The sequence below is a fragment of the Anser brachyrhynchus genome (genome assembly GCF_964034855.1).
Source record: "Anser brachyrhynchus genome assembly, chromosome: 5".
Taxonomy (NCBI): Eukaryota; Metazoa; Chordata; class Aves; order Anseriformes; family Anatidae; genus Anser; species Anser brachyrhynchus.
Window position 1 is genome coordinate 40,992,699 of NC_137699.1, and position 15,161 is coordinate 41,007,859.

At 37.8% G+C, this 15,161-nt stretch overlaps 2 protein-coding genes across 15 annotated transcripts in view; one reads left to right on the plus strand and one right to left on the minus strand.

Annotated features, from left to right (window-relative positions):
* The window catches only part of MIPOL1 (mirror-image polydactyly 1), a 192,985-nt gene that overhangs the window by 159,593 nt on the left and 18,231 nt on the right, over positions 1 to 15,161 (plus strand). For all 14 annotated transcript variants that reach the window (XM_080592925.1, XM_080592926.1, XM_080592935.1 and 11 more), the window contains one exon: positions 9,263 to 9,493. In XM_080592925.1, coding sequence (XP_080449051.1) covers positions 9,263 to 9,493 — 231 coding nt within the window. The remainder of the gene's footprint in view (positions 1 to 9,262; positions 9,494 to 15,161) is intronic.
* Positions 1 to 15,161, minus strand: part of LOC308195479 (uncharacterized protein) — a 62,023-nt gene that overhangs the window by 8,637 nt on the left and 38,225 nt on the right. The window lies entirely within an intron of this gene.

The following is a 15,161-nucleotide window of genomic DNA, read 5'->3' on the forward strand; positions in this document are numbered from 1 at the left end:
TCCTTGTTTCATGTTAGGGAGAATGGCCCAGACAAGTCTGCCCCATCACTTCAGTAAGCATTGGTACAATAGAGAAGCAGACTTCCCCTATATTAAGTTTCCCAGGCGTTCCCTTTATCATTTAAGCCATCGTTTTAACTGCCTTGTTTCATAGTGCTCAACTGTCCAAGGAGCTGTGTGATTTATATATAAGGGTTTGGCAGCAGCAGCTAGGTAAGACATGGCTTACTGAGTAGCAATACGTTGCCATTGTGTCATTCACATGGCTTTCAGGAGGCAACTTGCTAGGTTATTTCTGCATAGCAGTCCCAAAACCATCTCCATTTTTGCATAGGAGAAGCCGTGATAGTTTTAAGGTAGACACTACAGGCATCTGTACTAGCCTGGTTGAGGGCTTTCAGACTGCAACACTTGCAGTCCTCCTGGTGACTGCAGCCATCTCAGAGGGGCACATATTGCTGTGCAGAGTACTGACAGCAGAGAAACCATGTTCTGGGCACACTCACATAGAGTGCATCAATGTACCTCACTTCCTGGCACATTGGTGACCACAGCCAGGCATGTGCTGGAGCACAGGACACCTTGTTCCACCGTGGTCAGAGTTGCTTAATATTTTTCAGTAACGCTTGTAAGAAAAATCAGACAAAATTTTTCAAGTACACTCTATTTTTCTGGGTATGGGGAGAAGTATACTCAAGAAAAAAAAAAAAAGTTAATTTTTTTTTAAAAAAGATATTCAGAGAGTTTAACCCAGCTGAATCATTCACTAACTAAGGAATGATAAGAGAGCAGAGCCCCATGTGAATCCCTTCCCAGGTCAGTTACACAGGGTTTCTAGCTTTAGGGCAACTCATCTCATCCATTAGATCATCTCTCTCTCAAATTCCATATGTGTTTGGTTATTCCATCTTTGAAACACGTTTCCATTCTTCGTGTTTCTTTTAATTGCATTCTCCTGGAGAGACACTTCTCTTCCATCTACTCAGCTGGATGTTCCTGGCTATGCTGGAAAGCAGGGCTGGCTTCTAGCCCTCTGTCCGAGACAGATTTGCCTCTTGCTTTTCTGGTTCAGTGGGGGAGTTAAGCCATGTGATCACAATAGCAAATCAGGACAGCCATAAAATTCACAATCGTGTCTGATTTATAAAGATAACATTGTAATAAATACAAGATATTTTCTAAGGTTATTAGTAACAGGCTTTCTTCAGCTGGTCGTTTCTGAATGGTGCCATGCGCTTTACTGCCTGATTGATTTATAGGCCTTTATGATTTTAATTAATGCTGTTTTCATCAGAGACAATTACTATTGATTTGAAAACTCCTGGCTGTCCAGTTTATCTACGCCAGTGTTTGGGAATTATTCCTGTGATCTTTATTTTGGAAATCTATTGAATAGCATCAAGAGCACTAAAGAGGCCATTTAAACACTGGGGAAAAAAATAGTACTTATACTTCTGGGAAAATATTTACGGTGATTCACATTTTGGAAGCTGAAACACTATCAATGTTTTATTCCCAGATTATTTTCCAAGAAAAAGCTTGGATCCACTGCTGAATCAGTTTCTTCAATATGCTTAGTCTCATAGTGAAGTTGAATCATGCAGAGAAGGCTGTAAGACTGTGCTGGTGGAGGGGGTCAGGAGACTCCTCTGTTCTCTGTCCTGTGACATTAGCACAGAGGTATGGAATAATCCTATGTAAGTCTCTTAGGAGACATTCAGATCCTACCTGGCTGGAGCAGAGGCTTACATGCACTAGGTGTTAAAGAATCAGGATAAAAGTGTTTATCTGTTAAGTGAACTGCCTTGCACAGAAAAATACAAAACAGAAGAACACTTAATAAAACTCATTAGCTGAGAATATACCCATCTGAAAATGGGAATATTCACTCTATAGGAAAAAAAAGTCACTGTATATTAATATAAAAAGGGTTGAGTTTTTCCCTGATGAAAAGAAGCTAAAAATCCTAGGCCATCTTGATGTGAGCAAGAGCTAGGAATTTTACAGAAACTAAAGCCCTGAAAGAAAATCTCAAATGTGCACTTGTATAACAGGTTTTGAGCAAGTCTGGCACAGTATCTACTACTACAGTATAAAGGGCTGGGTTCCTTGATGTATATTTCTAGCTGGCATTTTATCAAGGAAATAAACTTTGATTTTTCTTCTTTTTTTGTGTGTGTGTATGTGTTATGGGCATTGAAACTTTATTTTCTCTGTCCAAAGCTTTGATTTAAAAGCATTAGATCATTAATTTAAGTGCTTTTGCATAAGACTAAAATTGTAACTGAACAAATTATTTATGCAGAAAGAAGCAAGATAAAGTTTCTTTCAAGAGTTCTTTAACATATCAGATTGATAACAGTCAAAACACCTTTACTGCCATTAAATATTTACCAAGACTTGGCTTTTGGAAGAGGGGCAGTTCAGTGCAGTGTGTTTGGCTCCATGCAATGCTATTGATTAGCTATCAGAAGGACATAGTTAATGGGTAACTTGAGGTATTACAGAGTGCTCCACATTCTTGTCAAGTCTTTTCTCTGAAGATGACCTAAAATAAAGTCAGTTACAACTGGCGATCACCCTACGACAGATTGCACAAGCTCACCTACGGTATGAACAAAAGGTTCACAAGAATCAGTTGACCAGGGCTTAAGCAATCCTTTCTAGTAGTTGTTGTCATCACTGCTGGACTTTAGAACTGAACATGTTTACATTTAATTAGAAAGAACACACAGTTTACATCGCACAGTAGCTATCAGTATCGAATCAGAATTGATTTCCGCTCTCTTTCTCAAATGACTGTTTCCTTCAAACTAATTAAAAAAAGGCACATGTAACAAAATGACTCATATAAATTTTAAAGCAAAGTAAACAGTATTCCCTGGAGACAAAAATAAAAGTCAACAGCACATAGTCATTACACTGAACTTGTTTTCAGGTGATTCTGATGCCCGTGTTATGATCTATACCTGTGCTATCAGATTTATTTTATGTACATGTATATATGGGTGGATGTATATATGAAGTATCACTTTCTACTGACTGGATACTCCACTGATTACATCAGTTTTCAGGGTCAGGATTCTTATTTGTTCTGTCTGAATTACTTCAGTTTATCCAATACAAGAGGTGATACACTAGTATTAATGCTTTTTGTAGAAGGATTTTGTCCATTCCAAACAGAATTGTTTGTGTGTAGGTCACACATAAAATGGAAATCAGAAGCCATTATCCTTAGCAGTGAGAGGCTGTAAAAGAAACTAAAGACACAAACCAAATTAGCCCTAACTTCATGCATAATTTCTAACAAAGATATCTCTGCTAGATTTTCTTAGCTCTGCAGGCGAGTCTAAATTCAAACTACGGTGACAGGAGATGTTATTTAAGTCTCAGAGCAGAAATGCCTGACCCTTGAATGTGCACATTTCCCATGTCAACAGGAAAGATTTCCATGGCTGGCATTTTGGAGACTAGATCTTCAAGCCAGCCATGTACTGCATACTGCCAAGTGCAGTGAAGTCAGCAGGAGCCAAGGGGGCTGCCGTCCAGACCTGGTTGGTGGTAGATGTGTGGATCTGTAGGAGCTGATCCTGACATGCCTTCTCTGAAGGCCTAATGTCCATCTATCCCACAATACCTGGTTTCCATGTAAGAGGCAGTGTTCAGAATGAAACTCTTGGCAAGGATCACCAAAAAAGGCACAAGCAATACATACTGTGTCCATTTTCTACCTGTTTTGGTTGGCGTACCAAAAGCTCTATTAATTCAGCACACAACCAGAGTTACTGCTTTCTTAATTATGTTTAGTTTTGAAGACAAAAGTGCACTGTTCTTAAAACTGATGTTGTCAAAAGCATACTGAAGGTATGAAAAGTAAGCCACTATGACATTTAGGACAGGATCCTCCATCTTGATTCCACCTGGTTTGTGTTTCTGCAAATCCCTGACATAGGCAATTTCCCAGCTGGCTGACAGCCAGCATCACTGGCTTTACACCACCCACTCTCACACCCCTGCACTCATCCATGTCCATGGAGAGGCCTCCGGCAGCCATCAGAGAACCCAGGATCTGGGAAGGTGGAAAAACCTCTTGTCCCCGGGCTGCCTGTGCCCCTCCTGCCTGCCTGCCACGTTCAGCTGAAACAGGATCCATTCGGTTGTAGCTACGATGATAGTGCTGCCCAGGAAAGGCAGTCGGGATTCTGTGATATGCTGTACAATGTGGAGGTGTTGGCACCATCTTAAACATCCTTTATATTCAAATACTGAGGTCACTCTTGATGACTTGATGCCAGTTCTGTCTTCGATTAATAGATAAGGTTCGCTCTGTATTTGCAGTGTTACCTAAACAATCTATTACTGTAGGGAATAACTACAGTATTACAAATACTACCTTAAAGTTATTTTGTTAACTAAAGCCATTGGCAAATATTTAAGAATGGACAAAGGATATGAATTGGCAATAAAGAGCAGATAAAAGATAGCAAAATCCTTTCTTGCAACTTCTAGTATGGTAAAGTAAGCACTGTACAAAATACAATTATTTTTAAAATATCAGATTAATTTTACACAGAAGCTAGGCTTCAGGGCTGGATAGTCTCACTCTGTGAATGCTAGACAAAAATACTCTACTACAGCCAATTCCATGTCAAAACATGAGAGGAACATTTTAAAGCAAGCTTGGTTGTAGGAATAGCGTGTAGTCAAATAAACTCTGAAGAGCATCTACAAAAGATGCTGTTGTGTTGAAAACTCAGTGCCTTAATTCTTGGAAGAAATCTGATAGCCTGTGGTTGTGTATATTGCAATTAACACAGGTACATCATGGAATCCTGGTGTTGTATGAGTCATGTTAATCTGTATCAAGTATTATATTTGTGATTAAAGCATAAAACATACAGTATTCTCTTCTGTAAACTCTGATGCACTGTATCCGAGAACTGACATATGTCTGAAAAAAGCTAATGCTTAAGTTATCATCTGCCAGACTCTAATTAATCAATTAGAGATCATAGAGGGACCAGCTCCAGGTGCTGCTGGGGATAGCATCTTGTGCTCAGGAAATTCAGAAGCATTTCTTGATCACAAGCTATTAACCATGGGTCTGCACTTACCTGAAGAGGATAGTACCACAGCTGCAAAAATCTCCAGAATGCTTCCTTCTACTTATTGGTATCATATCATGTATGTTTTGCTTGGATTCTGTTTCAACCAAATATTAGTCATCCATAAGCTATTTCTGTGGGAGTCCTGGACCATTTGATGCCGTGGTGAATGTGAGGAATGATAGGTGGTGCTGGATGTCGTGTGCGTATCACTGACATGAATCTGTGCTGCCTGAGCGATTTATCTACTGGCTGCATGAGGTGACTTTTGATTACTGTGCATCTCTGTAAGTGAAGGGTTTGTAAAGGAGGTTTGGCTTCCAATTATTTCTTGTTGAAAGCATGTCTCAGCAGTCCCTCAACCTCGAGAAAGGCTCAAATGATTAAATCACGTGCCCTAAGTCCTTGCTACCTCTACCAGGCTGGTCCCTTGGGAATGGTGTGGGTACTGCAGGGTGCTTGGCGCTTGGAGAATGAAGTGAGATCCAAAAGAGAATGTTTGATGCTTGATGTCACCAGAAGACCATCTGGGTTTCATTTTTCCTAAATTCAAACTATGCTGGATCTAACATGCTTCAACAGTGACAAGTCCCTTTTCAGTAGTGAAGCTCAGAGCACCTTGCAAAGGTAGTTAGTCATTGCTCTTATTAAAGGTGAAAAGATTGAGGCCCGAGGAGGCACAATGTAGTGACCTTTAATTTGTATATGTTGAAAAATGGAAGTTCTAAGATGGATGATCGTCAGTTCAAGCTTGCACTATAAATAATGAACATGTGCTTCAATCATACAGCATGCAGACAATGCAAGTCACAGGTTTCTCCAGATCATTTCAGGAGAGAATGTTGAGATTCAACCTACAGTTCACTATGGATCCAAATTCAAAAGTGATTGAGTTTGGTGGTAGGGACATGCATGATCAGTGCTTATCAGTCAACATGTTATTCTGTAAAATCCTAAGGTTTTATCACCAGCTGACACAGAGAAGAAAATCATTAGTGGGCTCTGCCCAACAAGTGCTTATTGTTGGGTTTGGTGAGAGAATATAAAATACAGAGGATACCTGAGCTCATCCTACAGATGAGGTAGTGACACTCTATGATGGACTGTAAGAATGCACAGAACATAGCCTGTGTTATGCATAACATGCACTAATGTTGTAACATGGTCTGTGGCCTGAGCTAACACAGATGGTGCCGTCAGTTAAATTAGTGAAAGATGTTTTGGAGGTTGTACTGAAGAGGAAACAGTTCTCTTAATATCTGTAATTGCAGAGGAAGGAAGGCTACTAAAATATTTGTCTATGGTAGGGCAATGTCATCTAGTTACCTGTCTACCAGCTGTCAGGCTCCTGACTCATTTGTAATGCGAACTTGACCATTTTATTTCCTCTGCTTTGCAGGAAAATGTCAAAGTCCTTCTAGGTGTTATGAACTTTTTTTTTTTTTTAATATTTTCTTATTGGATTGTTTCCCAAGAGCACCTCTGAGGTAGTATTTTCAAGGTATCAATGCTGTCTAGCCTTTGAGTGGTCTCAGCACTATGAAGGGACCCTCTTCAAAGCCATCCCAAGTGCAGGCTGAGGTTTGAGCAGTCTCCAGAACTTGAGTGTCAGAGACATTTGTGGTGAAAACCAAGGTCAGACCGGCATGCATTTGGAAACACTGGATATGTTTATCACCGGAGATGGGGAGGAAAGAGGGAACAAATAGGGAATGTTTGTTTTTTTATTTCCCCCCACCCCTTTAGGTGGAAGGTTGTTCAGTAATTGCTTCAGGTGGAAAATCATTTCTCACCTTGCACCAAAAGTATGCCTGGTAAAGAGAGAAGTGTTATAAGAGCAGCACTTCATGCAGTTGATTTTCAGCCAGTGACAAGTCCCTCTGGGAACAGTTATAACTAGCGAAATCTATGGCAAGCTTGAAGGTGTTCTGACTTTGGGGGGACCTCTTGCTATCTGCCAGAGCTGCATAAGTGACTTCATCACATTTGACTTTTTCTTCTTCCTGGATATGGCTAAGGAGGACCATTAACTGCAGCTCTCAGACCCAGGCTTAATCAAAAATTGTTAGACTCATACTGCCATAGTAAGCAAAAGTTGGTGTTGTGTTTTTTTTTATAATGAAAGTGTGAATTCCTTAAATCAAGGAACAGTTTGAATGCTTCTGTGAACCATTTTTCAGGCCTAGAACTCTCATTTATTTTTGATTTATAGCATCAATATTATTTGAAGAAATAATCTTCTGGAACTTAGGAAATTGTATGGTCCTAAAAACATGTTTGAAAGATTTATCAACCACGGTGCCTTTATCTATATGAATTTCACTGGCTTACAAAATATATACGTCAGAATCTCAGATGCAATCATTATGAGTTAAACACGTAACTGTGTATTGCATACTGTATTATTCAGGGCCAGTCTTTCAGAAGGAGCCCAGTTGTAGCCAGACAGGGACAGAATTTTAGATTTAGAATCTAAATAAAAGGCCATGTTTTTCATATGTTCTAGAAAGGAAAATATTTTTTTAAAAAAAGCTCTCAGCTGGTATAAACAAGTTAGTTTTTTTCTTTGCTTGTTTGTTTTTTTGAAAACCAACGACCCATATATTCACTGAACAGTTTAGCTTCTCAGCATTTTTTTTTTCATTTTATTCTTGTGCCAGGTGTTTAAGAAGTAGACATTAGTGGTATTTCAGTACCCATCTTTCAGCATTATTTGCATATCTTTGTATTTTCCTGTGGTTATCAATGCTTGACCATAGTGGAATTTCAATCAGTAAATTTTATGTGCAACCTTTAATGAGTATGTTCTAGAGATTTTCTAGAGATTTTAATGTCCCTTTACAAATATTTATATTTTCAATATCTTAATTTAATTGAAAATGTTCTTCACTTTATTTTCAGACAACCTCAGGTAGTAGGCATAATGACATATCAACACTGACCTTTCAGCTTTTAGATTTCCATTAGTTCATGAACAGTTTTTTATCTATGTGTATTATATTTTAGTTTGTATATGATTTTCCTCTATGGACGGACAGAATGAAGGATGTTTTCTGTACAAACATCTTAATAAACTAGAAAGGAAGAACGTATGCTATTGCATACCACCTGCTGTCATGCAGAATATCTTGAGTATTACAATCAGTCTCCACTGCTACTAGAAATTTATGCTGAAATAATGTTTGATGTTTACATGGTCATCAATGAAACAAGACGTTACTATTTTGTGCTGTATGATTTGGTATCTCTGTGAATATAACTCAAAATTGTGTATAAAACTGAATGAGTTGAGTATACACCTGTGGCACTTCAGTGTGCAATAGTTGGTAAACATGTCTACTTTCTCCCTAAGTCAAACCAAAACAGTGACTCAGGAAAGTCTTTCCAAGAAGTTATGGTGGAGTATGTTGAAGTGTCCAGTAATAAAACAGTGAAGGACGCTATACATGTTGAAGTATCCAGCAATAAAACTCTGATGCTGGCAAGTAACCTATCTCTGTCTATCACAAAGAAGCTATTTAAGACATAGTGTATCACAGTATATGTGTTACTAGCTTATTTAAACCAGCATCAAGAAACATTTAAGTTCCATCTCACAAAAATATCGACTGAGGGCCTTTAGAATTGATTAGCATGCACAAATCATATTTCTAATAAATCCTGATATCTTAACTATGTTTGTACATTGTAACACTTTTATTCCTTTCATTGTATTGAAAAATCTTCAATTTTGCAAATAAACTCCCTTCAGTTGATGAGTCTGCTTGCTAAAAGAGAGGCCTCTGTATCATGAGATAATAACATATCAGTAACTTACACTGATTAATTCAACTTCATGTAAATCACAATAACAGCTTTTTCCTGCAGGTCATAAAGTGATTGGGAGAATAATGCAGTTGAAAAATACTACTACTTTGTAAGTTTGTTTAACAGGTTTTTGACTTTTTAAAATTCTGCTAGTTGTTACATACTTGTAGAAGACCCATGTGGAAATGAGGTATTCTCTTGTTTCACATCACCTTTGAAATAATATTGGTATTAATGCATATAGATCCGTATATGATAATATTAAAAATATTAATTAAACCGAGTGTAGTATTCTTGCAGTTCAGCCTTAGGCTGCACCTTAATGAACTGTATGGTTTTTTTTCCCCCAGTTCACACAAACCTTTGTCTCAAGGGATGAGCCCGAAGGACTGGCTTAACCATGCTTTCAGTACTTCTGAAGGTAGACTGAAAGACAGGGAGGATGTTGTGACCCTTACCTATGGCCAGATTGAAGAACTGGCAGCTCAGCTGCAGCAAGCTCAGTCAGAGCAGAAGAACACTGAGATGAAGCTCCAAAAGGCCTTGGAGGTTTCAAAGGAGGCCAACGAAAAAGTTCAGAAGTAAGTCATTTGCCTTCTTTCAGGAAAACTTGTAGTGGGAAAACAAATGAAACATTGTTCTTTTACCTGTGACTGAAAATGCTGTTGTACTCAGAACTAAGTTCCTTTAAAATGATTCCTTTTTTGTTGACTGTTCAGCTCATTACTTACTTAGTTATGAAGCCAATTATTTTAACAGTTATATATCGCTATGGAAGAGAGTGTGCCTGTCAGTACTGTTATGGAAACTGCATGTGCAAGGCACAAGGAAAGTGTTTCCATTTCTGATGAATCATTTACACCCATGGCAATTCTATAGCAACAGAGTATTTGCCTTTATAATTGCATGGTAGAACCTTCAGGTTCTCATGATTTCTTGTCTGGCATGATTCATACAGGAAATGCAGATGAGGTTGTTTAGGGGATGGCTTCAAAATGTCACTGAAATCGGCAGGAAGTCTCTGAATGGATGTGCAGGGATTGCATTCTCCTTCCCACCGTACAATTCCCTGTTGAAAGGTTACTGAATTTCAAAACCTGAAGTTCATCTCTGTTGAAGTCCTTATTGTGACAAGTTATTACTAGCACAGAAGCTTCTGAAGGTCTGATTGCTGGGATATAGGCAAATGTATAGGCTTTGCCTCTTCATAGTCTGGTGTTTCTCATTGCTGCATTGCATTTATCAGCTGCAAAATACCCTTCTCACACCCTTCCAAGGCTGTCAAGGCTGAGTTGCAGATTTTCCCATCAGTCCATATTTTTCTTCAACTTTAATGTCTGTAACATATTTCGAGAGTAGCTAGGAGTTGGCTTATAATATATTGCAAGGACCTAATAAGAGTTCTTCCTGTTTAAAAAGGAAATCATGCTGATGTTTCCTATTACAAAATATGCAAATTACATTTTTATATTATTAAGAATTATTTTTAACTACCTAAAATATAATTAATATATGTATATGAAAATACATCAGTCATCTCTTTAAAACCTCCAGTGGCTGAGAATCATTCAGATCTTTATTCTGAACATTTAGATGTTTTTGAAACTTCAGCAGGTGCATTAAACATGCTTGATAAAAATAAAACTATGAAAAATAATTGCAGCACCTAAAAGTGAATGTTGGCTAAACCTTTCTGTACACTGCTTGATTTTAAAGTTGTTGTGTTTTGTTTTATTTATAAACGCTTACTGACAACCTATATTTAAGTGAAGAATGTTTTTGTTTTGTTCTTGTTTTAGAGAATTCTTGTTTAATCCGATGTAACCACAGTGCCTAGAGTAGAAGTGCAAGCACAACCTGAATTAAAGTAGTGGTGATGCACTGCTATAGTAAAAAATACGTATGCAATTTAACATGCTCAAATACTTGGGAAAATTTTGGTGAGGTTAGTTTTCATTATTGCTAAGATCACACCACTGAGCCTATAGCAAAATCAAACAATTGGTTGAAGCCTTTTGATGACAATAGCATGCCTTTTTTACCAAGAAACTGTGGAAATGCTCTGTGCGTCTTCCCAGCACCCAGAGTCATCCACCCCCATCTTATAATTCAACCTGCAAACAGATTAAGCAGCTGAGTTTGTGGAAAGTGTGTTTACTTTGAGCTAAGAACCCTTGTGTGACACTATAGAGATTCCTCTGACACCTCTGGGAGAACTACACAGACAGTTCTTACTCATCAGCAGGGAAACCAGGCTGAGAATTCCCAATTCCTTTGTAGATTCAACTGCTTCATACAAATCAGTGTTTGGCAATTAGGCAGGAACTCATTTGTTAGCTTTGCTTTTTATTTCCAAGATGTAGGATGCTCTACATTTCAGAAAGGAACTGGCAATTTATAAACCTGTCAACTGAAAGACTTCTTGGTATTAATTACAGTAGTATTAATTATTAGTACTGTCTTAAGAGCAAGCTGCTTGTAATTTGAAATGTGATGCTACATTTCATAGCCCAAATAGGTTTTTAAATGTCTGTTTACTTGATTTGCCATTCTTCTAAATGCCCAAGTAACATTTAATTCTGGTGAGAGAGATATTTAGCAGCTATATGAAGTAGTTTCCCAATATTAATCAGTAAAATATCTGAATAACATAAGCAACAGTTAAAACTCTGAAGAGGAGAATAATTATTAGCTTCACTAAGAAAGAATATAATTAGAATAATTAAAATAAAGTTGAAAAAGATGTACTTTGTATCTTCCTATCATGTAATTTCATAGTGTTCACTGTGCCTTTGCTAATCTGTTATCTGGCAGCATTAAAGAATTTTTTAATATTCCTAAAAACTTGAGTGTTTGCAGACAGCATCACATGCAGAGCTTGCAATGGGGATGGAATTTCTGCACGGTGTTGCCATAATTTCTTTAATTTGTGTACCTACCTGCAATTGTTGCTAAGTGCAAGACTGAAGTCAGAACAGTGGTCCTGGGCTTTCAGTCATCAGGACACAAAGCATCTAAAAAATTTCTGGATCCTATCCTGTATGAAACAGCAGCTGGGAACCAGAAGGGGGATATATTGGAATCTCTTAGTAGTGAACTTAGGTATAGTCAAATTCTATTGATACTGAAGTAGTGTGAACACCTCGCATCAGCTCACTGCAGTGTGATATATGAATTGCAACTGTGTACTCTTGCTTGTAAAGACGATTTGCAGTCCTAGCAGGGGTGGTGGTGCGAAACAGAAAATAGTGATGGTTGGAGAGTAGCCCTGATCTAGCCAGAGAGAGAGTAGCCAGATCTAGCAGCATTTGTTTGAATCTATTTTGATTTTGAAATACTAACAAGGTATATATTAGACTTTGAATAGAGCACTATTCTAGTTTATAAAACAAATACACATTTTAACTGTGTGAAGTGTGTAAATAAATGTGTATATGTACACATAACACAGTGCATATTTATTCATATACTTATTCAGTAGGAAATTATGACAATTTGTGGGGTACTTAAGATTTTTAACTTATGTTCTGTAGAGCATATAATTTTTGATATGTCATTAACATTAACAAAGAACACGGACAGTGGCACAGACTCCCCAGGAGCTCTGGCGTGGCGCCACAGGCCCCCCGCAAGTTTGTCCTGCTGGAGAAGCCAGGAGCCAGCTGGTGCAGCCCCAGAAGGGAAATGGGGCTGACCTGGAGAAGGTGGCTGGGAAAGCCTGTGAATTAATTAAGGCCTCTGCCAGCAGAGGAAGCAAGATATTTTAAAACTGTCCTTCCTGCTGGAGCCTCTGGGATCGAGGAGTGGCTACTGGTGACAGTGAGATCAGAGGAGGTTATAATGTAATACCAAATCAATATTAGCCAATTATCAGTAAAGGTTGAGGCCACTTTTGATGTATTTTTTTTTCAGGAAATGTTCTATTTTTCTGCAACAGCTTTGCAGCTGGGGGGAATTTTAATGCAATTTGTCTTTGAGGGCTTTATTTTTTTTTTCTCACAATTTAATGATTCCATCTCAGTAAAGTGTAGCTCTGCATATGTGAGCAGTCATACTCGCATACTCACAGACCTGCATGTCTAAGTTTGTAGCGGAAGGTATGCATGTAGAATTTCTATGTAGCCTTTCTGCTTCTAAAAGCAAACTCAAATCCATGAAGTGATGGTGCAATGCTAAAATATACAGGTATGAAAATCAGCATAAATCATGATAGATATACTCAGCACACTTTGTCAAAGTAGTTCTTACTATGAACAAAGCAGTTATAAAAGTGATGTGAGCCGGAAATTCTTACTTGTTTTGTTCTTAACTATTAAAGAAACCTTTTCCTTTTTTTTTTTTGGTGTTGTTGTTTTGTTTTGTTTTGTTTTTTCCTTTTCTTTTTTGCTTTTAAGGTGGAAGGCAGGAGAGTTACAAATTTGGATAAAATATTTCAGTTTATTGAGTACAAGAAAAAAATAAGCTATCTTCTGAATAAGCAGGTAGTTTTATCAAATTAAATTACTGTCTCTCATAAAAGAAATACTATCTTTGCTTTACTTCCTAAGGTGTGGGTTTTCTGGCCACCTAATTTTCACTGTTATTGGAATGCACCCATTCTGAGTGCTTCTGGATTTCCCTCCAGCGTTTCTGAACATCATTTCTGTTTTCAGAGTTGTTCACTTAGTTTTGCTTCTTAGCTTATGCTGATAAATAAGTCCATCAATGAGACAACAAAAACAAACATTTCTTACCAGCATCTGACACATTAAAAAGAGTAAAAAAAATAAAAGAAATAAGGGCTGCATATTAACTAAGTGGCTAGAGTCCCCTTCCTCTGCAAGTAAAACTAATCTGCCTTGCTAGTACAGGAGTTGTGTGCATTTCACATTGACGTCCAAGACGTTCTCCGGTGCTTGCTGGAGGGTCTAATCTTTCCCAGAGTGGTCGGAGCAGTGCAGTTCAAGAACAAGAATGAATATTTGAATAATCACACCACAATGTGAGGTGACCCTCCGACAGGGGACTGACCAGATACACATATGGATTTTGGGAAGACGCTCTGATGCTCTTTTTTAACACAGCTGTGAGAAGAATGTGGCTAAGACCCGGTAGTCTTTCTGGAGTATAGCTGGCAAAGGAAACCATGAGGAGAAGAGAATTTAACACATGGGTGTAAGAGAGTCCGCTTCATTGATGCGATCTGAGGGGAATGTCTAATGACTGGAAGAATCAAACTTGGCAATGAACACACAAAGCTCTTTTCATCAATTCAAACGCAGACTTTAAAGCTGCAGATGGTTACCTCCAGCCTTGCCTATTCAGTGCGGGGTTGTATAAAATGGCACGTTGGTGAATACTAATAGATCAAAACAAAGATTTAATAACATAAAGATGTGGTGTTCATTTTTAAATGAGGATACAGGTCAGTGTCTCAGAAAAGAGTAAAATAAGTATCTTTATGTATAGGTCTAAAGTCTCATGAGATTTTTAACTGCAAACATGGTATCTTTAATGTACAGATTGTATTCAGTACAGCACAGCTATGCAGGGAACAAGCTAAAAGCAAGCATTTCTGATTTATTATACCGATTGAGCCTCTTTGCCTCATGCAAATGTTGTTAACTAGTTATCTCCCTTTTAAAATCATACCTACATATATTTAGTTGAAGTATATATTGTAGCTTGTATGCTTTCAGTCACTTGTTGTAGATAAGAATGGAGCTAGTTAATTAGAAATTGCAGGCAGAAGCACGACACAAAAGAAACAAGTTGTACATTCACTGGGACTTAGAGCTATTTGTTTTGGAGGAACCACCAAATGTTAGAGAACTCGGTTTTATTTTAAATTTTGAAAATGCATGTCTTTTATTTTCACCTTTCAAAACAATTAAAATAATTAGATTTCTTATTTTATTAGGATGACACATTTAGATGTTCAGACTCCCCTATTAAAACTAGGCTGCTTTTTTTTTTCTTTTTTTTCCCTTTTTTTTTTCTTTTTTTACAAAACTGTAGCCTGAATGTGAGATCATGTTAGCTACTGGAGATGAGTAGTACGGTTTCATAGATATTAATAGTTTCACTGATTTGTGTCAGTAAATAATTTAGCAGATGTCAAAAGTGATTTTGCTTTTAATGAAAACCACCATGTTGTCTGCTGCTGTGAATTTCTGCTGGGATTGAATAGTTGGTAATCTTTTAATACCATATAGGGAATAATGTAACTGGTGCTTGCATTTTGAGATGTAAGTTCTGATGACTTGTCAA